Below are 25920 nucleotides of genomic sequence, written 5' to 3'. Positions count from 1 at the left end.
TTTCCTACTAACGCTTCTGCTCCACCAGTAAGAACCTGCCATACAGGCAGTTCACAGAGGTCTGCCCGTGCAGCGGGAACTGTGGGACCCGACCAAAGCCGGGGAGACCTGGGAAAGAGGAGACCATGGAGGCTTGTGCTCGTTTAAGGTATTCATGGCTCTCGTAGGAGCTTGTTGCCACCCTGGCAGGTCCTGTGGCTGCCAGCAGTACCTTCCCAGGGCATCAAGGGTCACAGGGCAGCCCATGACCATGTGACTTGCCATGGACAGGACACCTTGCTAGAGATGGGGCTCGTGGCAGGGTAAGCCCAGCTGCAGAGCTGGAAACCCTGGCCCTCCTACCCGGGCACGGCAGGGGCTGCGTGTACCACGAGGGGCTGAAGGATGATCCACTTGCTGTGCTGGGCACCAGCAGAGCCCTGGTGAAGAGGCCACTTCGTGCAAAACAGACCATTTAATATAACTCTGTAACACATCATGCAGCCAGAAGAAACCGTGTGTGGGAGTCTGGGAGTTCCACAGGGCTCTGCACATTCCTAATGCTCTGTCCCGGTGGAGCCTGAGCCTGTTGTGCTTCCTCCTGCTCACCTGCACCTTCCCGGAAGACCTAGTACCAATCCCGCTGCTTGGAAAGCCTAGCTCATGCGTCCTTCTTGCAGCTTCTCTGCCTCCACAGCCTCTCTTCGAGCCTCATCTCAGACTTGCTTCACCCTCTGGGTCAGCCCCCAGCAAACCCACCTGTGGGAGTGTCAGGTGGAAGCTGTGCAGGGAGCAGAGCTGTGTGTCCCCCTGTGCCTCCTGCCCAGGACGGAGCTGGGGAGGTGTCTGGGGGCCCCTGGCAGTGCAGAGAGGGGAGGGGAGAGCAGCAGGCAGGGTCAGTACTCTGTGCAGATTGCTGGGAGTCCTCTAAGTGGCAGATAATGGTAGCATAATTTCTTCTAAATTATTTCTAATCATAGTAAATGACTGGTTCATGAATGAAACAGTTGTTAATTGTGACTTACAAATCAATATCTTGGGAGTTATTGCTCAGTGGAAGCAGCGCTCACAGAGCATTTTCAGGGCCTCTAATTCAAGTGTGGATGCATGGCCAGGGCATTTTTGGCCTGAACAGCAGATTTTTACCCTTACTTTTTGACAGTCCCAGGCAAGCAATGATTTTTCCTGTTAAATGGACCTAAAACCTTGACATGGCTTTGAAACTAACTGTTCCTCTGACACTGTGCAGGTCTGGGATGTGGAGGGAATGGATGGCGGGGCTGGGAGTGAGGAAGGGAGTATTGCTCAGCCCCAGGACAGGCACCAGCACTTTGGAGTCTTTCCCTTAACTGTGTTCCTTGCAGAGGATAAGGATGGACAGGCACGTTGGGAGCTGTTGTTTCTTACCCTGGTGTGTTCTGGTCCCATTCCCTCGCACAGGAAGGTTGTGCTGGGTGACAGGGGCTGCAGGTGGCCCTTACCCTGAGAGTGTGCCGTGGGGCTGGGCTTGTCTTCGCTTGTTTTTCAGGGAGGTGGTGGGATTCACAGGAGCAGAGCCCAAATCCCCTCTGTAACCATCTGCTGTGATGGGCCGTAACCATCTGCTGTGATGGGCCATTGCACCTTTGGGAGTGAGACCTGCACCTTTTGGGAGTGAGACCTTCGTGGCCATCACAGGGCTCAACTTCCCCTGGCTGGAGGCACGGTCCAGTGTCTGTCAGCTGCTGTCTCAGGAGGGGACTCAGTGCTATGGCTCAGGAAGACAAACCATGATCTGGGGCAGCTTGTGCCTTGGCACTGGTGTAAAGGTTTACTGGGGTAAACTGATTTGCTGGCAGGGCTCCCTGACACACGCAGGAGTTGGCCAGCAGTGTGGCCAGTGTTGGGAGTGCTGTGATCGGAGCAGGCACCTTGCTGCCCTGGCCTGCTGGAGTCTGTGGTGGGGACATCCTTTTTGTGCCTGCACTGAACCCCAACTCCTACAGCCCCTGTAGGGCTGTTCCCCTGGCTGGTGGGAGCTCCCAGGCAGGGCAGGTGGACCCTTTCATCCCAGTACTGGAACTGGATGGAGAAACACTTGGTGGTGATCAATGAGCATCACAAACTAGGGGTCCCCAGTGCTGGGGGAGGCCCCAGGAGCCTTGAGGTGCCTCTAGGTGATCCATTGGGAGCAGAGCCCTGTGCCTGCTGGCTCTCCCCTTGGATTCCTAGGACAGGATCTAACTATCAGTCTGCCTTGGCAGCAAGGACACCCCTGTGGAGAAGAAGAAGAAAGGGAAGAGGAAAAATGAGGTACCAGCGAACAGTTTGGATTTGGATCAGGATCTGCTGAGTCCATCCGTACAGAGCCCAGAGGAGTCTGCGGAGTCAGCTGACAGCCAGGTATGTCCAAAGCCCTCTGCTGCCAGTGGGGGAAATCCCAGCTGCCTTTGAGTGGGAGAAGAATTGGGCCCCTGGGTGCAGTGGTCAGAGAGCATGTTCAGCAGTGTGGCTCCAAGGCCAGCTTCTGTCAGCCTGAAGTCAGCTGATGGCCCAGGGTTAGGTGCACGTCCCTCAGCCTTGAGTGTCCTCTATCATGACTCTGGGCAGCTCCCCTTTCGTGGCACAGCACAAGGAGGCAGGTTGGCCCTGCAGTCTGGGGAGCTGTATGCTCTGTGTCTCTGCAGGGCTCCTCTGCCTCACACCCTGGGGACTGATGGGGCTATGTGGGTCAGGATGGAGACCTCGGCACCACGGTGGGGGGTTATCTACAAGGAGAGCCAGTTCTCCTCACCACCTCCGTCCTGCTAGGGCAGGGGGTAGCCTGGACATCCAGCAGCCCTGGGGCTTTCTTTCTGCCTCTCAAGCAAGGAGGAGATACTTGGTCTGCCTGTGTCCCCTGGCACTGCCTTTTTCATCCCGTGTACAGAAACGACGCTCCGGACGGCAGGTGAAGAGGAGGAAGTACAATGAGGACCTGGATTTCAAGGTTGTGGATGATGACGGCGAGACAATCGCTGTGCTGGGAGCTGGGCGAACCTCCGCGCTCTCTGCCTCTACTCTGGCATGGCAGGCGGAGGTAGTGCTGGGTGTGGGATGGGGGGTGTGGGATCTGCCTCATGCAGCGTGTCCCGGGGTGTCAGTGATGATGGTCAGGAAAGTAGGGGCTCCCAGCTCAAGGATGGGGTGAGAGTGTGTCTGTCTGGAAGGGTGCAGGCTGGCTTTGCAGGAACTGTGAGATGGGCAAGAGAGGTGTGCAGGTCTGACTGCTGCCCTCTTGCTGGGAGAACAGGACGTCTGGAACATGTCACATAACTGGACACGTCCCTGAAGAAGTGACCCAACCACTGCCCATGCACACCTTTGGCTCCGGTCTCTGTAGATCCTGTCTATGATTAGTCTATTATTTTGTCTCTGCCAGCTGAGACTTTGTAGGTGCCAGGTCATCATTTTCAGCCCTGGCTGCTCTCCATCAGTACCTTGGAACAAAGCAATGCCAGCCTGACACTTGCCAGCTGAGCTGATCTGCCGGGCAATGTGGCGGGGACCAGCGGGTGCCACTTGCAGTTTGGGCCTTGCTGTCCTGCTGCCTATGCCCACTAGTTCAGTGCTGGCTCGTGGTGGGTGCTGGCGGCCCTTTCCTGCCTGCCTGTGACTGTGTGTTGGATACTGCAGCTCATTCCATTTCTGATCATTAACAAATCTGCCAGATATTAATAACAGTCACTAGTTGTTTTCACAGTGTTCTTGTAACGCTCTGTAGTCCCCTCTTCCCAAAGCTTTGGTGGGTATTAGTCAGCTCTGTTGTTCAACCATTAGATAAGCTCTGGCCTGATGGTCCATGCCTGGCCTGGACCCACGGGACGTGCTGCGGGTGCTGCTTCAGCTCTGCCTGGGGCTGTGTCCCAGCTGGGCTTCTGGCACTCATCTTTCCAAGTGAGATTTTCAAAGCAACAGATAGGTATGAGCTGCCACTCTGTTCTCCTCTCAGTTCTGAACTTCCACCTCGGTTTGTCCTGCTCCAGGTGAGTTATTAAGGCTGTTGTCCAGTAGCAGCCAGGCTGGGTGGCTGCTGTGGGGCCTGGCCAGCTCCCAGGGTCAGAACTGACCTGGCAGGGCAGGATGTGAGTGCTGCGACTGTGATGCTGCTCTCTCCATGGCCTGGGCTTGCACCTTTCCCCTTGGGTCCTGGCCACAGTCCTCAGAATCTCTGTGGGGCAGTGCAGGGCTCCTCCAGCAGCCTTCAGACAGCGAGCAATGAGCCATGGACCATTGTAAGGGCTGTGGGGCAGTGTGGGAGCTCCAAGCTCCAAGACACTGAAAGTGGCTGTGGTGTGCCCCTGACCATATTCACACAAACCCTTTGTGCCAGGCCAGGGTCAAGCGGAGCCCAGCAGTGCCAGGGTGAATGCCTGGGCATGGTGGAAGGGGCACTGCACAGTGTCTGCAGTGGGAGCACCTCTGCACGCTCCCCTCAGCCATGTTACCCTGGCTTGGGTCAGAGCTCCTCAAATAGGGCAGAAATCCCACTCTGGGCCTCAGATGGCTGCTAAGGGCCCAGACAGACCTGCTGTTCCCCTGCTTACTGTGTTGTGGTGCTGGGTCCAGCATCCTGCCCTGCACACAAGGGTAGTGCCAAGGCAGCAGTCAGCCGAGGGCTGAGGATGGAAGGGTTGCTGTGGCCCCGGGCATGGTCTTGGCTTTCCCAGGCACTTTCAGGTGAGTGGTGTGGGATGCCCCATGTGTCTGTCCCTCCCCAGCATGCCCTGAGCCATTCTTTGAGAATCTTTCTAGTCTGCAAAGCTACACCTCAGGACTGCTTTGCCTTGGACCAGGTTCTGCCTCCATCTGAAGGGGATGAACAAAGTCCTTCTCTTTTCTGCTCTGTGCTTTGCTCCTCCTGCTGCTGTACCATCTCCCAGACAGGGCAGAACTGATATTTCTAATGCTCAAGCAAGCTCCATGTTTTTGGTGTGTGTCCTCTCCTGTGAGTCTTCCCGTGCCTCTCCTCTGCAGCACAGACGGCACAAGCCCAGCTCTCTTGTCCCTTGGCATTTGGTGGGGCTGGTCCTGGCACAGATGCAGCCAGGAGAGCCTCCCCCTCCCTGCTCTCAGGGCTGGCAGCAGGGCAGTGTTAGGGCACCTCCAGCGAAGCCCGTGTGCTCAGCGAGAGGGGCTGTGCTGGGAGCCTGGGGTGCCCGCAGAGGGGATCTGCAGCCTCAAGGGGTGATTCCCTCAGGGGAGAGTTGAAGCCTGCAGAGGGAAGGAGGCAGCACTTTGAGCCTGCCAGGAAGAGCTGCATGGGCACTGGTAGGGTGAGATGCTGTTGCCTGTGTCCTGAGGCTTTAGGCAGGTGGCAGCAACAGAGGGTGCATGTGGCAGGGCTCAAGGGCCCTGCTTTCCTGGGGTCCTTGGGGCCATACAGCACTATGGAGCTGTATAAAGGCCAAGGCATGTCCAAGATCTGGCATGGAGAGTGCCTGGGAGCAGAAACGCGCATGTTTTTCCTTCCTTGGGTCTCAGGGCAGAAGTGCCCAAGTTCCCTCCTCTTTTCTGGGAGAGTTGCCACCCTCTCCAGCTGCCCTGGTGTAGCTGGAAGGACCCATACAGCAAACCCAACAATGCTGTGGCCTGACTTATCCAGGGAGGATGGGCAGAGGGTGAGTGTAGCTGGGCAGGCAGCACTTACACCCTCACACCCAGCAAGGGCTCCCCAGGCACAGCTCTCCCAGCTCCCAGTGCCAGCTCTGTCTGCCCGGCTGGTGGACTGGGAGAGGGGCAAGTAGCTGCTCTGTGATGGGAGGTGCCAGGGCATGTGATGAGCTGGGAAAACAGTTCTCTCCTGTCCCCAGGAGCCTCCTGAGGATGATGCCAATATCATTGAGAAGATCCTTGCCTCCAGGATGGTGCAGAAGGAGGTGAGTGGCAAAGATGTCAGTGGGGCTGGAGGTCCGTGGGCATAGGAGAGACGGGACCTGGCTGCCCTATGCAGCAGGGACATGAGATGTAGCAGCAGTTGGTGCTGCCGTGCTCTTCCTTGCTCTTGCTCTCACGGTGGAGTGCTGGGGTGTGCCCACCTTTCTGGGCCATGGATCAATGTGGTGCCTCTCCTATCCTGAGTACCAGAAAGCCTCTGGAGAGGAGTCAGGCCTGGGCTTATGCCCAGGAGGTGTTTGAGTCCCCCATGGTCAAGGATGGTCTCACACCATGTTCTCAAGGGCTATTACGCCTCCGGGGCAGCAGCACAACAAGTGCCTGGCTGTCCTCACCGTCCCTGGGGCTCAGCCCCTGGGGCCTGTGGCCAGGGAGGGGATGGCTGCCTGCACCCAGGTCGCAAAGCACAGCTCCCCAGTTTCTGCACAGGGTCTGACTGTTGCTGCCTCTCCTTGGTTTCAGGCTCATCCTGGAGGCCTGGCATTTGAGACGGAGGAGTTCTACGTCAAGTACAGGAACTTGTACGTGTGGTATTGTGATGCTTTTTGCCGTGGGCCCTGTGCATGCAGGAGCAAGGACTGTGCGCTCCCACCTCCATCCCATCCCTAGCTGCAGGCCCAGCATCCCTGTTTTCCAGACTCTGTCCTCCTGAGCCAGCCATAGCGGTGGGAAACAGGGAAGCTGCAGCATCTTCAGTGCTTGGTCTTGGCCTGATCCTGTGCCACAGCTTTCCCCAGTTTAGGGTGCCATAGGTGTGGGTTGGGCCTTCTCTGGATCACCAGCAGATCCCTGCTGCTCTGTGTGGTGGATGGGATTGAGACCAAAGGCCTTTTGGTCACATTTGGTGACTTTTTTCCTCCCCTACAGCTCCTATCTCCACTGTAAGTGGGCAACTCTGGAGGAGCTGGAGAAGGACCCCAGGATCTCCCAGAAGATAAAGCGCTTCCGGAACAAGCAGGCTCAGATGAAACATATTTTTACAGAGGTGAGAGCAGAGCACGGGGAGCAGCAGTGCACGACCCTGAGCCCAGGGCGGGGGCTGAGCAGGCCAGGAGCTGAGTGCTGCCCCTGTCTCCTCCCTGCCAAGGCCAGACCAGTTCCTGGGCCAAAGGCACCAGGGCTAAGGCTGAGGGTGTGTGACAGTGCCTGGACACATGTGGTGTCACTGCCGGAATTATGAGCGGGGTGACAAGTGACACTTGCCAGGCATTGCCAACTACGGAAGCATTGCTCAATGGGAGGGAGGGCACCATGTGGGTCTGGGGGTGCTTCTGTGGTGGAACAGAGATGCTGTGGGAGAGAGGGAGCTATAAATATCTCAGCTTAGAGCAGCTCCTGCCTGCTCTGCTCTATAAGCAGATTAATCTTGCTTAGTATGAAAGGTGTTCTATAATTTATCTTGGTGCTCCAGAGATAGTTGTTGAATCTCCTCAAACTGCCCCTTACAAGTGTAAATCAGGCCAGTAGGCTATGAAAATTTCTCCATTGTAGCTGGAAAGCTGGGGGCGTGTGTCAGATTTCTCACTCTCAAGTCTGTTTGTGGTCTTTCTCAGGATGCAAAGAAAAAGCATGTGTTGGAATGCACTGTACCACTGACAATTCATCAAGGAGCACATGCTCTTTTCCTGTGACTAACTGGGCTTGGGGAGTTGTGAGCATAGAAGCCTGTTTTTTATCCTTCCCAAGTGCTAGGCCATGTGTCTCTCTGAGGACTACTGCTAGGTGGGGCAGGAGGGAGGCAGAGTCAGAAGCCAATCAGAGCCTTGCAGGAGTGGGGTTCTGTGTATGGCTCTGTGCTGCGGCAGTCACAGCTCTGGATGCTGCACATCAGCTGGAACAGGCAGCTCAGGGCTTGTACCTTGGGGCCAGATAGGCTGGAGAGGACATTCCTGCCTAACAGCAAGGGCAGCATAAAGCCTGTGACTGCTCTAAAGGAAGAGCTTTGCCTTCCTGTGTCCTCCCTGTCCAGAGACAGATGTCTGTACCTGCATCCAGGGCACTTGGTGTGCTGCACACAGCTAGCAGCATCCTGGGGACAGATGCCCTGCAGCTGTTTACTCCTGCCCGCCATCTGGTTCACCCTGGAATCACCTTGAACTTACTCTCCCTTTTTACTGTTTGCTGTCACAGCCTGATGAGGATTTGTTCAACCCGGACTACGTGGAGGTAGATCGAATTCTGGAGGTGGCTCACACGAAGGACCCAGACACTGGGGAGGTGGGTGGCTGTATCACTTTCTTGCCCCTCGGAGGGAGGGAGGGAGACCTGGCAGGAGGCCCAGCCCCACAGTGTGCATTGTGGGTCATCTCAGAGCATGCTGAGCCTTCCCAGCCTTTCCTTGTGCAGCCTGAATTCCTGAGGACCCTTGACACAGGGTAGATGGAGGGCTTCTGACCCTCCCTGTCTCTGAGCCTGACTCTCTGTGCTGCAGGAGGTGACTCACTACCTGGTGAAGTGGTGCTCGCTGCCCTACGAGGAGAGTACCTGGGAGCTGGAGGAGGATGTTGACCCAGGGAAGATTAAAGAGTTTGAAGCCCTCCAGATCCCTCCTGAAATCAAGCACATGGTAACGTACCCAGAGGTAACGTACCCAGTTGGCAGCTCTCTGCCCTGGGCACGGGGACTGGCTGTGTTGTGCCATGGTCCAGCAGTGCTGACCTTGTCCCTGGTGCTGCAGTGCAAGCCCTGTATTCTCCCCTCCGGGTGGGTTAGTTGTCAGGGTCTGAGGGTGGGCTCTGGAGGCCAGGACCTTGCCGTGACTCAGCTGTCAGGGACTGCTCTGAAGTGTTGTCCTGATGCACAGCCCCAGCAGCAGGATCTGACCTCGCTGGGCATTGGCCTCTCCCATGGATCTTGCTCCTGCTCTCCCCTCTCAGGAGCGCCCAGCATCTGAGTCCTGGCAGAAACTGGAGAAGTCCCGAGAGTACAAGAACAGCAACCAGCTGCGGGAGTATCAACTGGAGGGAATGAACTGGCTGCTCTTTAACTGGTATAACAGGTGAGGAGGGGCTGGAGGCCTGTGTTCCCAGGAGCAGTCCTGCTAGCAGCAGGCCTTGGTGTGTGCTGTCATGGGAACAGCAGAGCTGGGGAGCAGAGGGCCTGATAGAGCAGCTACTGAGTCCTTCAAGTGCTGGAGCTGGCAGGCAGCTGCCAGAAAAATTGGGTTTGCTTTAGCTTTGCAACTGAGTCTTTAAGAATGTTTCTCCCTAGAAAATGCTGATGAGTCTTGGAGGTAGTAGGGCTTAGCTATGGGTCTAAGATACACCTGATGATTGGTGTTAGCCAGGCTACTGGTGACCCACTGTGTGGCAGGAGGGCAGGAATGTGAATGTTCTCAGCTGCAGCAGGCCATCAGATGCATCTTTCCCTGGCTCTTGCGTACCTGAAGAACAGCATCTTTCATGCTGACTTTGAATCCATGATCTTGCAAGAAGTTGGATGATCAGGCTTACCCAGACAGGTTTGGGCCACTATACCAATAGTGGCCAATATACCCCACCCTCCACGCTGCAGGGTCAGAGAGGTGTGAGTAGAAGGGATGTGCCTGATATCCCATCGAGGAGTTGGCGACAGGGTGGCTCTCCAGAGCCACGTTCACCTGACCCTGTCCGTCTCTGCAGGAAGAACTGCATCCTGGCTGATGAGATGGGGCTGGGGAAGACAATCCAGTCAATCACGTTCCTCTCAGAGATATTCCTGATGGGCATTCATGGCCCCTTCCTCATCATCGCTCCTCTCTCCACCATCACGAACTGGGAGCGGGAGTTCCGCACGTGGACGGAGATGAACGCCATCGTGTACCACGGCAGCCAGATCAGCCGCCAGATGATCCAGCAGTACGAGATGGTGTACAGGGACACACAGGTGAGTGGTACACACAGCATTCCCAGGATGCATCCCCAGCCCTGGCTCCCTTTACTTGGGAAGCATTGAGCTGCCTGAGAAACTTGTTGTCCCCTGGAGAGGGAAAGGTGACCTTTTAAGAACTCTTCGCTGGCGTGGCCTCAGGATGCAGTATGTGAGTGAACAGCCCCAACTCATGCAGAAGGGGGAAGGTGCAGCAGAGCCCCAGCCACAGTTCTTGTCCAGGCCTATGTGTCTGCTCTAGAGCAGTGTCTAGTTTGGAGACAAAACAGCCTGTGGCTAGCAAGGAGGCTTGCAGGAACCTGCCCAGTGCTTGAGAGAAATTATTCTGGGGAAATCCCAGCTCAGAGCCAGATACTGATACTGTCAGACAGAGGGTCTGACAGTGTCCTGCTGCCCTGCAGGAGTCAAGCTCTGGTTTCTGTCTCTCTAGGGTAACCCTCTCCCTGGGATCTTCAAGTTCCAGGTGGTTATCACCACCTTTGAGATGATCCTTGCTGACTGCCCGGAGCTGAAGAAGATCCAGTGGCGCTGTGTGGTCATTGACGAGGCACATCGCCTGAAGAACAGGAACTGCAAACTCCTGGAGGGGCTGAAGCTCATGGCCCTGGTGAGCATGTCCTGCCTGGGGTTCACCTGGGAACAGGGTGGGCTGGAGATGACCGTGCTGAGCATTCAGATGCCACTGTCACTGGCTCAGGCCCCATGCCAGCCTGGGGGAAAACCATCCAGGTCGCTAAAGCAGTGCCAGTGAAGGGGGGCCCTTTGATGGACAGGGCACTGGTGCCCTGCAGCTATCACAAACTCCTTCTTACTGAAGTGGAATATTAACCCACAGCAGACCTGGGAGGGAGAGCGTTCTCCTTGAGGGATCACCCAGTCCTCACGTCCCCAGGTCTTGGGGTTGTCTTGACCCCATCTCCTTTCGTTGCACATGTACCTACATGATGAACCTCTAATGAAAGCTCCCCCTCGTTCCCAGTGCACAGTCATACCTGCCCCTGCTCAGGCTGGCCCTGGCAGCAGGTCCCTCCTGCCCCTTGGTATGGCATGGCTCTGGGCCATGTTGCTTCTTGTTCTTCCTGAGCCCTGAGGAGGGACATTCTGCCCCCAGCTGCACAGGGGCTTGGGCTCTGTCAGTGTCCCCATCTGGCACCAGCACAGCCCCGCCTGAAGGTCTTGTGCCAGGACTGACGCCTGTTGGCAGTGTGAGATCGAGGTTTTGGCTGTTGTTGCTGCACAGAGCTGGACTGGGACGTGTCCAGGGAAGCATCCTGGGAGCCACAAGACAGTGTGGTGTGGCTGTGGCTTGATTAGGGCTGTCACCATGCCCAGGGGAGCCTTTCAGCCTGTGTGTGCTCCCAGGTGACCCAGAGTGCTTCTGAGGCTGGAAGACAAAGAGCGTTGCACTCTTAGGACACCTTGGACCCAGCCAATGGGTCTGAGCCCTCAACTTCTTTCCTGTGTGTCCCCAGGAGCACAAGGTTCTGCTGACAGGGACTCCCCTGCAGAACTCGGTGGAGGAACTCTTCAGCCTCCTAAATTTCCTGGAGCCACAGCAGTTTCCCTCAGAGACAGCCTTCCTGGAGGAGTTTGGAGACCTGAAGACAGAGGAGCAGGTACCTAGAAGAGTCATGCTGGTGAATGTTGGCGTAGGCCACTGGGACACCTGATGACCAAACTAGGCATGCTCTGAGGCATGTGCTTCATGGAAGCGGATAGGGCTCCTCATGGTGGGAGAAGCAAAGTTGTGACAGAGCTCCCAATGCTGCTTTGGAGAGAGGAGACCAGCCTGTGCCAAGGCAGTAGTCTGTTCCCACCTCTCTCCCTGCTGCCTTTGCACCCTTGGGCAGCATAGCTCACCTGCCTCTCCCACCTGGTCTGTCCCTGAAACCAGCAGGAGTGCAGGGGGAATGAGGAGGTTAGTAAGTCAGTTGTCCTTGTCATGTTCCCATGGAGAGCCTTCCTCCAGAGTTCCTCTTGAGTGTGGGTCATGGGAAGCCCAAGTCCCTTGGACTGTCCCTGCTGCCATTTGAATGTGGGAATTGCACAAAGATTGTCATTCTGGGAGAGCAGGCACAGGCATATGAAGCAACCACCACCTGCTGTCCAAACTCTCAGCTCTCCTCCTGCATCAGACACCCAAGGCTGCCAGCAGCAGAAGCATGTGCAGTTCATGGTACAGGACTGGTCACTCACACGCCTGCCCCAAGGATGCCAGCCCTTGAAGTCTTCCTGGCTGGCTGCTGAGCAGCTGCTCCAGGGTCTCTTGTAGTGGGTTCGCAGCCTGGAGGGGCTCCAACGTCGCCTCCACTGTCCCCACGTGTTTGCCATGTCGGGAGGGCAGTGAGTCTCTCTGCTTGCTCTGCAGGTGAAGAAGCTGCAGTCCATCCTGAAGCCCATGATGCTGCGACGGCTGAAGGATGATGTAGAGAAGAATCTGGCACCCAAACAGGAGACCATCATTGAGGTGGAGCTGACCAATATCCAGAAGAAATACTACCGGGCCATCCTGGAGAAGAACTTCTCCTTCCTCTCCAAGGGTGCCAACCAGCACAATATGCCCAACCTCATCAACACCATGATGGAGCTGCGCAAGTGCTGCAATCACCCCTACCTCATCAATGGTGAGGGCTGTGCACAGGAGGTGTGAGGGGACACACTGGTATCACTGCAACGTTTACTGCTCACTACCTGCAGAACTTGCCCATCTTGGGGGCCAGCTCAGGCCTTTGTGCCATCTGCTGATGGTGTGGCTGTGAGCCCAGCACAGGGTACAGTGATCTGCCCTGTTGCCCTCCCAAGCAGCCCAGCTCCCTGCAAGAGCTGCTTGCTGATGGGCATCTCAGGGTCTTGTGAGGCTCACTGTGTTTGGGGGGGTTCTGACACAGGACCCTCTTCAGCATCCCAGCCTGACTTGTTCTGCCAAGAGCTGATGCAAGCCCTGAAGTTTAGTCACAGGAATGGAGGGTCTGCTGAAGGTCTCTGGGCAACCTCCCTAGCTCTCACTGCATGGGTTCTGTTCCTTGGGTGCTCCTTTGCTGCTGCCCTGGGTGGGAGGCTGGGGGAGCTGCACTGCCAGCCTCACCAGGAGCTCACATCCCTTTTCACCTGGCAGGGGCAGAGGAGAAGATCCTGGAAGACTTCCGTAAAACACACAGCCCAGAGGCACCAGACTTCCAGCTGCAGGCAATGATCCAGGCAGCCGGGAAGCTGGTGCTCATTGATAAGCTGCTTCCCAAGCTGATCGCTGGTGGGCACAAGGTGCTCATCTTCTCACAGATGGTGCGCTGCCTCGACATCCTGGAAGACTATCTCATCCAGAGGCGGTTAGTACAGGCTCCAGCATTCACCCCAGCTCCTCCACGTCACCTACATGCACTGTACATAGAGTGGCAGCAATGCAGGGTGGGGATTTGGCCATTCCATGCCCATGTACCAATGGATTGGAGTTACTGGCTACTGCTGGTGGGTGCAGAGACCCCAGAGCTGAGCAGCTCAGACCTGTCCATTCTGCGTAGCCCAGGGCCAGTCCTCGGAGAGACCAGGTGGAAGTAGGTAGGACCCTCGGTCCTGGTTCCCATGAGCCCCATATCCATGCACCATGCATGGAGTTGTGATGATTTTGCTATCATAAGAGGCACAACTTTCAGGAACAGCCAGAGTGCACACAGGCTGATGGGGCCTGAGCCTCCACCTGGGCACAGGTTCTGCCAGTTAGTCTCAGCTGCCTGTGTGCCCACACTCAGCCCAGGGAAAGGAGCAGGAAGGAATTTAAAAGCCACAGCCAGTTCAGGCCCTGCTGTGACGCTGCTCTCCCCTGTCCCCCTCTCGAGCAGATACACCTACGAGCGCATCGACGGGCGGGTGCGCGGGAACCTGCGCCAGGCTGCCATTGACCGCTTCTGCAAGCCCGACTCGGATCGCTTCGTGTTTCTGCTGTGCACGCGGGCAGGGGGGCTGGGCATCAACCTGACGGCTGCTGACACCTGCATCATCTTCGACTCAGACTGGAACCCACAGAACGACCTGCAGGTAACAGGCCGGGCTGGGCCAGGCTGCTGGGCAGTCCTGTGGCACAGCTCCTGTCGCTGGTGCCAGGAGGGCGGGGCGGGGCAGCGGCTGTGCTGGGCACAGGGTACCATGCTGGGAGAGCCGGCAGGACTGCAGGCAGAGGGGACAGGATGCGAGGGAGGTCACGGTGTGGCTCTGAAAGTACAGATGAGCCACAGAGCAGGCAACACTGTGTCCATAGCTGGTGTTGGAGTGGGTGCAGTGTTGTGTGCCTGCGTCTGCAGAGAGCCACGGCTCCAGCCTGAGGCCTGTGTCCTTGCCCTGAGGGTGCTGGGATCACCCATTTCTGCTCCACAGCCACGCAGGCTGTGCCAGAGCCAGAGCCCTGCCAGGTCAGCCACAGGCATGGAACGAAGATGCTGTGGTGGGTAGGAGCTGGCTGTGGCTTGGATGGGTGACTGTAGGTGCTGGTGCGGGTGCCACAAGCCACATGGTCCCCATCCTGCTGGGCTCCCTGTGCTGACACTGTGCCCTCTGCTCTCCCAGGCTCAAGCTCGCTGCCACCGGATCGGGCAGAGCAAGGCGGTGAAGGTCTATCGCCTCATCACCAGGAACTCCTACGAGCGGGAGATGTTTGACAAGGCCAGCCTGAAGCTGGGCCTGGATAAGGCTGTGCTGCAGGACATCAACCGCAAGGGCAGCACCAACGGGGTAGGTTGGCTGCCTGAGTGGGGTCAAGCGAGAGCTGCTGCAGGAGAGCTCTCCTCCTCCAAGTGCAAGTCACTGCCAGGTTGGAGCAGAGACTGGGCAGGCTTTGGGGAGGGAGAACCCAGTCCCACACACTCACACTGCTGCTGATAGCCTGACAGGCTATCCCTGCACTGCCACAGGGTTGGGGGACACGTGATGCTGTGTCTGGGGTGGCATGGACTGAAATTCCTGACAGTCCCTCAGGCAGCATTTTGAAGTGACCTCTTTGCTGTAGCAGCAGCAGGTCTGGGTTTGCTTGAGGCGTCTCCGTCCTCCTCCTGGAGCAGAGGGAAGAGCCTTCTCCTGCTGTGCAGTGTCAGGGTTGCTGGCCAGGTTGGTGATGCCCCCGTGTTTTTGGCAGGTTCAGCAGCTCTCCAAGATGGAGGTGGAGGACCTGCTGCGGAAGGGTGCCTATGGCGCACTCATGGATGAGGAGGACGAAGGGTCGAAGTTCTGTGAGGAAGACATTGATCAGATCCTCCAGCGCAGGACACAGACCATCACAATCCAGTCTGAGGGCAAGGGCTCCACCTTTGCCAAGGTATGCTGTGCTCCATCAGGAGGGAAGGGGGATTCCCCTCGAGGGGTGGGGGAGGAGGACACACTGGGAGCATGCAGGGCAGTAGCAGTGGGCTGATCTTCTGCCTGTGTGCAGAGACATGTCTGCATGGAGGCCAAGCTCTCCTGTCCCGCTGTGCCCAGGAGTGAGACCTTGCTGGGACTCCACAGCAGGTGTGGTCTCCTGTCTCTCTGGTGGTCAGCACAGTGTTGAGGAGGGGGCCACCAGCCTGGGTGGATGATGGGAGGCTGCCTAGGAGGGTTCAGCACTCCCTTTGAAGCTGGCTCAGGCTAGTGAGAGGCAGAGCAGGGCCTGTGCTCCAGGTGCCAGGCAGCATCCAGGTGTGCTCTGTCCCCAGGCTGGAGGTGTGGATGGATGCAGAGCTGCTGTCATGTCCCAGCAAGGTGGAGGTCTTGCTCCTCTCATGGGCTGTGAGGGCTCCTTGCCGTGGCAGCAGACCATGCCCAGAGCTAGACTCTGCCCAGGGCTGTGTGGGCAGGGTCAGGCCTCTCGTCAGGGAGGATGGATGAGTTCAAAGCCTAGATGAGATCCAGACCTGAGCTGGGCTGATCTTACTCATGAACTGAGCTTATTTGATCCGAGTCTGTCACCCGGCCAGACCGGTGCAGCCTCAGTGTGGTGCTTTGACAAGCAGAAATGTGAGTGGAAACCTGAGCCGCCAGTGGTGCGGAAAGGAGCTATGGTACCTTCAGCACAGCCAATCTCTGTCTCCAGCCTCTCTCTTCTGCTACCATGAGGCCTGGCTCTGCAGGAAGACCCCCAGAATGGTGGCAGGGTCCAGCTCCTGGGCTGCACGATGCCCAAAGCCAGGTGCTGCTGTGCCATGGGAAGCTGTGTGCGGGGTCTGATGTCCCCCCCTGAGAGAGCCCAAGGAGCCAGCTCTGTGCTGTGCTCGTGGCTAGTGTCTGCTGGGGGCTCTAAGGGCCATCTATCCTTCCTCATTTTGCATAGCTCAGACTCTGTTTACAATGGGTCAGGCAGGACTGTAGATCAGAGCGGTTCAGCTCCCTTAGGCGAACAAAGAACCCTCTAGCACATATCAGCTTGGAGTGCAACACCCCACGGCAGTGAGACCGTGTGCTCAGACAGGCGTGGGGGGAGATCTCTGCGTGAGAGAAGGCACATCTCGATGGTGGGTTGCACTCCGTTCACTCTTCTTTCTCTCCCAGGCCAGCTTTGTAGCATCAGGAAACAGAACTGACATTTCCTTAGACGACCCCAACTTCTGGCAGAAGTGGGCCAAGATAGCAGAGCTCGATACAGACGCCAAGAACGAAAAGGTAGGATCCAGTTTGCAGTCTGTGTGCCCTACAACTGATCTGACACCACATGGTGTGGTCTCCAGGCAGGAGCTGTGTGTTTCTGCTGGGCTCCTGAAGGGATTGGTGTTGGGCATCAAGAATTACTGCAAGGGAAGACTGACTCACAAGTTAAAGACCCAATTTATGTAGCCACATGTTGGTCTGTGTCTCCCTGATACTCAGGCTGCTCAATCTGTGCTCCCAGCTACTCCCAAGCCTGGCTAAGAGGCAGCAGCTGGGGCAGCATGAGAGAGGAGGAGAGGATGAAGGAACCAGTGCCCACCTGTGAGCCCAGCAGGCTGGTGTGACTGCCTGTCATGGGGCTGTGCAGAGTTCCCCACAGCACAGACAGGCATGAGTGCTGCCTGCTGCCAGCCACATGGGTGCAGGCAGCCCAGGCAGCTGGGGTGGGGCTCCAGCATGGAGCAGTACCAGGACAGTCCCATGCTGCCCTCCAGGTGCCAGCTCTGATCTCCCAGTTCTCCGGCTGTCTCTGCAAGGCCAGAGACCTTCATTAGTGCAAAGGGGTTCCAAGTGGCAGCTCTTGCTGTGGCTGGGGATTGGTGGGGTGAGCGAGGCTCTTTCCACTTTGGGGGATGCTGTGTAACTGTTCCCCAGACCAGCCCAAGTCCATGTGAGCCCTTGTACCCTGGGCAGAGGATAGCATTTGGCCTCTCAGCTCTGGAGGAGGCCTGGAGAGCTGACTTGAGTTCATGTGCTCCAGCCCTGGAGCTCACAGTGCTGAGCACATTGTTCCACTGCAGCTCCCAGGCTCCCACCACCCACATCTCGATGGCTTGAGAGCATTGTCCAAACACTTCTTGAGCTCTGGACAGCTTAGGGCCATGACCACTGCCCTGGGGAGCCTGTTCTAGTGCCCAACCACCCTCTGGGGGCAGAAAATTTTCCTAATATCCAGCCTAAACCTCTCCTGACACAGCTCCATGCCATTTGCTATCGTGTCACCAGAGAGCAGAGATTGGTGCCTTCCCCTCTTCTCCCCTCTTGAGGAAGCGAGGGTGGGCTGGTGCTGCTGCCTGTTGGGAGGCAGGAGGGGACAGAGGGGGTCCCACCCTGCTGAGCTGGTGTGCTAAGCTGCAGCTCGGGCCTCTGCAGCTGGCTCCAGTGCAGCCCTGGGGCCCTGCCATGATTCCAGCTAAGGCAGCAATGCCATAGAGGTGGTGTTACACAGCAGGAAGGAGGCCCTGCAGCTCTGCAGAGCTCCCTGCTCAAGCAGAAGCAATGGAATGAGACGACTCTGTGTGTGTGTGTGTGTCTCACGTGCCTGAAATCCAGGCAGACTTAGGTGGCATGGATTCATTCGACAGGGCGGGGGTAAGGAGGCAGGTACATGCTATTTAATTTCAGATTGCTCCCTCCTGTACCTTCTTGCAATCTACCTTTCCTCTTCCAGCCCACCTGTCCCCCGACACAAAGATTACAACCTCCTTCAGCACAGCTCTTGGCACAGGCGGTGCTGGGAGGGCCAGGAGTGACTCAGAGCTGAGTCAGCTGCTGGCTGTCAGCAGTTTGGACCCAGAGGGGCTGATTTTCAGCCCGTCATCATTCAGGCTGAATTTTGTCCTGGCCAGGAGTTGTCTCGTGTGCAGGCAGAGCTGCAAGCAGGTGATTTGGAGCAGGTATCCCAGTGGGATGGTTAGCCATGGGACTGGCAAGCCAGGAGCCAGAGGTGTGAGCAGAACCAGTGGCAGCGGGGAGAAGAACGTATACAAGTTTTTCTGCCTGTACCTGAGCACGTTCTCTGCTCTGTCCCTCCCAGGAGAGCCTGGTCATCGACAGACCCCGGGTACGGAAGCAAACCAAACACTACAACTCCTTCGAAGAGGACGAGCTGATGGAGTTCTCTGAGCTGGACAGTGACTCGGACGAGCGACCGACGCGCTCGCGGCGCTTTAACGAGAAGACGCGGCGGTACCTGCGGGCTGAGTGCTTCCGCGTGGAGAAGAACCTGCTCATATTTGGGTGAGTCTCACCCCTCCCAGAGACCATGGCCGCAGCCTCCAGCTGGCCCAGTATCTGTGGGCCATTGGCTACCCCAGCCGCTTTTTGTCCATCCTGCTTGCAGAGTCCCCTCCTTCCAGCAGTGACCTCCCGGGTGGGACCTGGGCTATCAGCGAATGTTTGGGATGGAAGGAGAGTTAGAGGGACAAAGCATGAGCTGACAGTTGGCACTTCCAGAGTCTGCTCCTGCCTCTGCCCTGTTCTGTCTGGCAGACCTCTCTCCCTCTCTGCTCCTGTTATGTGTGGGAAAAACACCCCTGTCCAGAGGCTAGCAGGGCCATGCCCCTCGGAGAGCTCCTGGAGAGAGGTGCCAGCAAGATCTCTCTTTGCACTGGAGTGTTTACTCTGTGTTCTTGCTGTTTCAGCTGGGGACGCTGGAAAGATATCCTAACCCATGGGCGGTTCAAGTGGCACCTGAATGAGAAGGACATGGAGATGATTTGTCGGGCCTTGCTGGTGTATTGCGTCAAACACTACAAGGGGGATGAGAAGATTAAGAGTTTTATCTGGGATCTCATCACGCCGACGAAGGATGGCCAGAACCAGGCTCTGCAGAATCACTCAGGTATTGCGTGTTCTCTCTGCCATTGCATCTGTACTTGTCACCCTGTGCTAGCCTGTGGGACCAAGGCTGCAAAATTCAAAGCTGATGGAAACAGTCTGCAAGTGGTTGTGCTTGAGCACTGTGATTCTCTCGCAGACTTCCATGGACCTGACTTCCACACTGACCCTCAGAGCCAGCAGCAGGGGCTGGCTGAGTGGGGGAGGCTGTTTCCTGTCTCTCAGTGCCATGGCTGGTGCAGAGAGAGCCTTGTGGTGGGAGCAGAGGTGCTTCTAAGTTTTCTCTGGCCTGTGAGTGCTGTCGGGGTTCCCCTGTTTGGTGAGACACTGGGCAGCGAGCTCATGGGGTGCTGGTGACCCTATGAACACATTGGCTGTGATAGGTATGAGGGTACATGTTCCACTCGGAGCCCTGACGTGCCCGGCTGTTCCTTGGAGCCACACAGGACACAGCATGGATGTTGTTCAGGGACTCTGCTTGTGCCTCTGGGCAACACTGGCAGCTGTGCCGGGGAAAGCTGAGTGTGCAGCTGAGCATCCGTCTCACTCCATCTCCAGCTTATGTTTCCCTTTGCCATGGTGCTTGTCCCAGACATACTGATCTTCAGTGCCTGACCCGATGGGTGGAGGTGCAACGTTGGTTTGTCCTGAGACCCCTGCAGAGTCTTCCCCAGGTGATACTGCCTTCTCTCACTGTGTCTAGCAGGACCCTTGTCCCAGGTCTGGCTGTGCCCTCTCTGCTCAGAGACCTCACTTGCTTATTTTCCAGTGTGTGTGAGGTCCATGTGTCACACTACAGATGTCAGATCTGTTATTGCATCTGTGTTCTGTAGGGTGGAGGTTCCCAGTTATCCTCAGCTTCAGACAGGTCACCCAGAGCCTTCCCAGCCCTGCCTTCCTGCTGGCTCTGGCTCTGCTTCCCTAGTGGACACTGCAGATTGGTCCCCCCGCCTGCAGCTCAGTGGCTGCTCTTTGTGGGCTCCCCTAGAGCCCCCCCTGCAAACAGGGCCTTTATCTTTCATGCTGTGACCATAGAGTGGGTGCTGGCTCCCTGGATCAGCTTAGAGGGTTGTGGTCTGGGACACGTGGTCAGGGCTTGCTGTGTGTCAGAGAGCTCTGGCTGCACAGTGCCTGCATCCTGTGGCCCTTGGGACAGAGGAGTGGGGCTGGGGGAGGCTGCGGCGTCCCTGGGGGAGTCAGAGCCCAAAAGCCATGTGCTGCTTGTTCTGCCCTTCTGATCTGTGGCGCAAGGTGAGTAGTGAGGGGGCTGAGGCTCTCCAGACTGCTTTTGGCATCAGGGAGCCAGGCTGAAACCTGGGACTCAGGCGGTAGAGCACAGGGAAGGCTGTTCTGTAGTGGTGCTGCTGCTGAGCCCCAGTTGCGCAGTACTTGGTGCTTAAAACCCAACGTCACCATTTCCTTCTGCCTGGAAATGTCTGGCTGGGACTGCTTGAGAGAGCAGAACAAGAGTCAAAACCAAACCAGCTGGTATGAGTGGGCTTGATTTAGATAATGCCAAGTAACAAACAAGCCATGGTTTCAGTGGAGAGTCAGGATTGCTTGTAGTGCAAGAGCAGCACTAACATTGGATATTGAGCGGAGAGGTGACCAGGAACTTCTGCATCAACTCTTCAGAATGGCTTTTCCCACCTGTGAGACCTCCACATGGTCTTGGCTAGAGGAGTGACACCATCCAGCCTGACATCAGGAGCTGGAGGACAGCAGAACCCTGCAGTGCACAGCAGCCTCCCTGGGGAGCCTCAGGTACCATGTCTGCAGAGAGCTGACCAGGCGAGACATGCCCTGGGCCTCCCTGATGTGCAGAAAGCAACAGCAACCTCCAACCCTCGCTAGTGCATCCTGGAGCTGTTCCTTCTCAATCCCTTATCCATGTGACCATGGGGGCTGAGCACAGCACCCAGGCAGCCCAGCTCAGAGCTCTGCTGATCCAGCACCAGGATGCAGCATTTGCCCAAAGGCCAGTTTGGTGTTGGAGATCGGAACCCTGGTGCCCACCTGGTGCCCCACCCCCAGCAGCCACCCGGGCTGCAACCCTTGTCCTGTCACGGAGCTGCAGACCTTATGCAGGAGTTGAGGACATGGTGATGCTCTCTCTTCTTCAGTGGACCAGACAGATGGGACAGAACTGCTCAGGCACTCTTTCCCCTTCACACATGGGCAGGAGAGGATGTCTGCAGGACCTCCCTCAATAGCAGCTGCCCAGAGAGGCAGCTTATCCCTCTCCAAAGATTCCAAATAATAATGACCCCATGTGCAAGTTTCGAGCTGGCTTCCCGCCAAGTCCCCGAAACCCGACAACAAGGACCTGCTTCCCAGAGAGGGAAGAGATAAAATGACCTAAGCAGCCAAAGCTATAGTAAAATATATATATATATATATATATATTTTTCATATGAGACAGATATATACAATGAGAGTACTATACACCACAACTCCAGAAATCCCAAACAGCTCCCCAAAAGGGAAGAGGGGGAGGGAGAAGGGAAAAGGGCAAAAAGGGACAAAGACCAAACAAGTCAACCAGCCAACTGAAGGTAAATTAGCAAAATCTCACCACTTCCCTTCGAACAGGCAGGATGGCTGGACACGGCCCTTGGCTCTCCCCTCACGGGTGGCAGATAACAGCAGTCACTGTAGGCCTCGGCTCCAGATAAGCCAGACCGAGACAGGGACCCGCCGTTCTCGAACCTCACCGGAAAGGAAGAGAGCGAGGTCCCTCCCGCTGGCTTTATTTATACCTCAAGTTACGTAAAGGAATAGCGTGGAATACTTCCGTGATCACCTTCCTAGTTCCTTCCTGGTTACAAGCTGGTCTCCAGGAAGGCCTAGAGTGAAACCATCACACCCCACCAGGAATTGTTTCCACGTTCTGCTGTGAACTCACATCTTATTTCAAGGTTGAAACGTGTTTCATTTTCAGCTCCAGCCACTGGATCTCATTTTATCATTGTCAGCCAGATGGGACCGCATTCCCTTTCCCTTTGGTACCTTAGCCCCCTGCACTGATCTGGTTCCCCCACAGCCCTACTCCTAATGCACAGCATAAGAAACAACCCTTACAGATCAGATCCACAGGTCTGCTGGTATTTGATCATTTGGGAACTTCTTATTTGAACTCTTGTCCCAAATCACTGTCCCTGTAGGGTGACCTTCAGAGCTGGCTGCAGTATCTAGAGAAGGCTCCAAGAGCTGGGCCCAGGACCAAAGTCGCTTCCATGCTTCTGTGGGATATTTTTATACATCAAGGGGGCCATGTTTGCCCCGTGCACTTCCACCTCCTTGGCCTTCCAAGCTGCAGCTGGGAGCTCTGCATGGCCTCCTCCAGCTCCTGGCTCTGCCGCCCTGCCTCGCAGCCAGTGCCGGCCGTGCCTGGTGGCAGTGCCCGGCTGTGCCTGCGGTGCCCGTGGTGCCTGCGGTGCTTACTGGCTGCCACTCGCTGTTACAGGTTTGTCAGCACCAGTGCCCAGAGGCAGGAAGGGGAAGAAGACAAAGAACCAGATGCTGCTTCCCGAGATAAAGAACGCGGACTGGCTCGCCACCTGCAACCCCGAGGTGGTCCTACATGATGACAGCTACAAGAAGCACCTCAAACAGCACTGCAACAAGTGAGTCATAGAATCATAGAATCATAGAGTAGTTTGGGTTGGAAGATGTTAAAAAACATCTTGTTGCACCCACCCCTGGCCATGGGCAGGGACACCTTCCACTAGACCAGGTTGCTCTAAGCCCCGTCCAACCTGGCCTTGAACACTTCCAGGGATGGAGCAGCCACAGCTTCTCTGGGCAACCTGTGCCAGGGCCTCACCACCCTCACAGGGAAGAATTTCTTCCTAGCATCTAGTCTGAATCTCTCCTCTTTTAGTTTAAAACCATTCCCCCTTGTGGGAGCCCACACCAGCTCGTGGAGACAGTGGGCTGAGGGCCTTTAGCACTGGGAGGGTGGGAGGGAGCTGCGAAGGGCTCACAGCCCACACAGGATCCCCATGTTCCCACTGCTGGACCTCTCTTGGATTCTCCTCCAGCTCATGGGAGCCATGTCCTGAGCAGTGACCCTCTGGCCAATGGGCCCCACCAGGTCACAGGGCTGGGCACTGCTGTGTGACGCTGCACGACTGGTGCCCATCCTGCTTTAAGGAAGTGGGTCCTTCCACGTGGGGAAACATGGTGTCAAGCATGTTTCCCTGGCCTTGCTGACCTCTCTGCCACCCGGGACAGGGTTCTGCTGCGGGTGCGAATGCTCTACTACCTGAAGGCTGAAGTGCTGGGGGAGGCTGCGGATAAAGCCTTTGAGGGGACCCCTGCCAGGTAGGGACCTCATGGTGAACCCCTGCGAGGCTTCTCGGGCTCGAGCGCTGCCGCAGCCATCCAGCCCAGCCACGTCTGGGCTCACTGCAGCTCCAGGCAAGTTAGACCTGGGGGTCAAGTCCCCACCCAGGTCTTGCTCTGGCAAAACTTCACCTTTAGACAGCCACTCTACCTGCTCAGGGCCTGCGGCCATGGCAGCCCCACTGAGGCAGCTCTGAGGCTGCAACACTAGCCCGGGGGTGGTGGGGACTTTCAGGGACACCCTGCAGGAAAATGGCTCTGTGTGCTGCTTGACAAATGGGCCCTTAATCCAAAGTGGAAGTCCACAAAGACTGCTCCCAGTCTCAGGGCCAGGCCTCAGAGCAGGGCATGCCTCATCACTGTGACTACAGTCCCTTCCCAGCACTGGGGACAGTGGGACCCACAGGCTCTGTAATGCCACTGAGCCTGGAGCCTGCCAGCTCCTGACCTTTCTGCAAAGACTCAGCTCTCTGTGTTTCACAGAGAAGTGTGATATGATGAGCTTATATCCTAATTTCCGCGAGCGGGGGCTGCTACCTTCCCCAGCACAGCTCCATCAACACAAGTTTATGCAGTGAGACACTGTTCTTTTGGGGCTGGTAGGTGTGAGGAGGTTTCCCCCCAGAGGTGCTGTTCAGGTCAGATGGGATCTCCAGTCCTCTGATGTTGCTTGGGTGGGATGGGAGAGGGGCTGGGCAGCCTCCCCGTCACTGGAGAGAGAGGAGCAGGAGGGCGGTGGGTTGTGGTGGGACCAAGGCTCCAGCTCTCTGACCCCAGGGAGATGTGTGCCCACATCATGCTGGGGCCCCAGGCCAATATTCGTTAGCTGTCCCCAAGCCAGCAAGCGATGGCTTCTGCTTCCCCCTGTCCCTTCTGAGTGGCGCCCAGTGCCCCTCAGTGTCTGGTGAGACTGGGAGAGGGGTGTTCATACCTTGTCTGCCACAGGGAGCTGGACGTGCTGCTGCCAGACATTGACTACGTGGAGATCCCAGTGGACTGGTGGAACGCCGAAGCTGATAAATCCCTGCTCATCGGTGTCTTCAAACACGGTGTGTAGCCAGCTGACTGGTGGGTTGGTGTGTGAGGGAACGAGTACCTCCGGTACCTGGAGGGGACATCACGTCAGTGCGAGGGGGCAGAGCCATGCGCTGCAGCCACACAGGGCCAAGACAGCTCTCCCCAGGTGCCAGCAGCATGTTTTGGGCAGGGGGGATGGACAGGCACCCCACGCTGCCCAGGGTGGCCATGCTGGGCCTCATGGCAGACTCTGGTTTGCCATGAGCAGCATGCAGTTGCCACCTCAGGGTGAGGAGGAAGGCACAGAGCTTTTCCTGGCCTTGTCATGGAGTCCCCCTGCACTTTGAGGAGCCACAGGGCTGTCTGCCCCAGCTGCACCCCACACGGGTGCTGTGCACAGCTCTGTGGGCGCTGTGCTGCTGCAGGGGGTGGGATGGGAAGGCTGACCTTTCCCTTTTCTGCTGCCCAGAGAAGAGCCATTAGCAGCTTTTGGGGGAGGTGTTCAGAATTTCTGGGGTGAGAATTGCTCTCACAGCAGCATAGAGGGAGTTAAAGCCAGGTGGGGAGCTGTGTCCCTGGAGGAGGTTTTCCCAGACCAGGCTCAGGCCTTGCTCTGTGCTGTCTGTCCATGTTGTGACGTGCGGCGGTCGCAGGGTACGAGCGGTACAACGCCATGCGGGCGGACCCGGCGCTGTGCTTCCTGGAGAAGGTGGGCATGCCAGACGAGAAGCTGCTCTCTGCCGAGCAGGGCGTCAGCGACGGGGCACAGGACGCTGCTGAAAGGTGGGCAGGGGATGGAGCCCAGCTCTTGTGGCTGTCTGGCTCACTCCTGGGGGCAGTGCACAGGGAGGAGGGAAGGAGCAGGCTGTGCCTCTGAGCACAGAGGGGAGGCCAGTGGGGAGCTGGTCCCCAGTACCAGGTGGAAGGATGGCATGAGCACCAATTCTCCACTTCCTGCTACTGAGGACTGGCACAGCTACGGGGGCTATGCTGCCGCTACCAGGGACTGATTCACTCTCTCACCCAGGGGCAGCGTGGAAAAGGAAGAGAGCAATGGAGAAAAGCTGGAGGGGCTGCCAAAACAGGAGGTAAGTGGGATTTCCAGTGTTGAAAACACATCTGCTGCTGCCAGGCGTGTCCTGCTGTGCTGCAGGCTTGGCTCCATCGACTCTGCTGCGGGGCACTGGGAGGCCAGCACGGCTCGTGCCCCTGCTCTGCGCTGCCGGTGCCCCATCCCGTCTGCATTGCCTCTGCTCCTTGTGCCTCTGTGTGTTACCTGTGGACCTGGGCAGCATCCACCTCGTGGGGAACTGAGGGGGATTGAGGGCTGGGGATGCCCAGGGGTGCTGGCTCTCGCACTCGGCTTCAGCAGCCCTGTGGGGCCCTGTCAGAGGAGTCAGGGGCATCCTAAAATAGCCCTGGGTAGAGGAAGAGCAGGGAATGAGGCAGCACAAGAGGGTGCAGGGTTTGTTTGAACAGCTAAGGCTGTCACAGTGCTACTGTCCTGGGCAGTGGCACTACATACAGCCTGTGTCACTGTGGTGGACCTCCTCACCCGGACCCAAATGGGCA

The 25920-nt window shown here is 57.0% G+C and overlaps 1 protein-coding gene across 14 annotated transcripts in view; it reads left to right on the top strand.

The window, feature by feature from the left end:
- The window catches only part of CHD6 (chromodomain helicase DNA binding protein 6), an 89439-nt gene that overhangs the window by 45930 nt on the left and 17589 nt on the right, over nt 1-25920 (top strand). For 10 of the 14 annotated variants that reach the window (XM_027740372.2, XM_039383832.1, XM_039383833.1 and 7 more), the window contains 24 exons: nt 2223-2361; nt 2888-3037; nt 5811-5876; nt 6355-6413; nt 6760-6877; nt 8023-8109; nt 8324-8473; nt 8769-8890; nt 9513-9756; nt 10190-10366; nt 11232-11375; nt 12128-12383; nt 12875-13085; nt 13596-13791; nt 14317-14481; nt 14882-15061; nt 16270-16380; nt 18182-18384; nt 18789-18991; nt 22451-22610; nt 23221-23310; nt 24277-24380; nt 25002-25131; nt 25376-25436. In XM_027740372.2, the coding sequence (XP_027596173.2) occupies nt 2223-2361; nt 2888-3037; nt 5811-5876; nt 6355-6413; nt 6760-6877; nt 8023-8109; nt 8324-8473; nt 8769-8890; nt 9513-9756; nt 10190-10366; nt 11232-11375; nt 12128-12383; nt 12875-13085; nt 13596-13791; nt 14317-14481; nt 14882-15061; nt 16270-16380; nt 18182-18384; nt 18789-18991; nt 22451-22610; nt 23221-23310; nt 24277-24380; nt 25002-25131; nt 25376-25436 (3526 nt within the window). The remainder of the gene's footprint in view (nt 1-2222; nt 2362-2887; nt 3038-5810; nt 5877-6354; nt 6414-6759; nt 6878-8022; nt 8110-8323; nt 8474-8768; nt 8891-9512; nt 9757-10189; nt 10367-11231; nt 11376-12127; nt 12384-12874; nt 13086-13595; nt 13792-14316; nt 14482-14881; nt 15062-16269; nt 16381-18181; nt 18385-18788; nt 18992-22450; nt 22611-23220; nt 23311-24276; nt 24381-25001; nt 25132-25375; nt 25437-25920) is intronic. The other 4 variants (XM_039383827.1, XM_039383834.1, XM_039383826.1 and 1 more) reach the window with 3 other exon arrangements.

Source organism: Pipra filicauda, unplaced genomic scaffold, assembly GCF_003945595.2.
Source record: "Pipra filicauda isolate LSUMZ 115617 unplaced genomic scaffold, ASM394559v2 scaffold327_size997775_pilon, whole genome shotgun sequence".
NCBI classification, from domain to species: domain Eukaryota; kingdom Metazoa; phylum Chordata; class Aves; order Passeriformes; family Pipridae; genus Pipra; species Pipra filicauda.
This window is presented reverse-complemented; position numbering and strand designations above follow the sequence as displayed.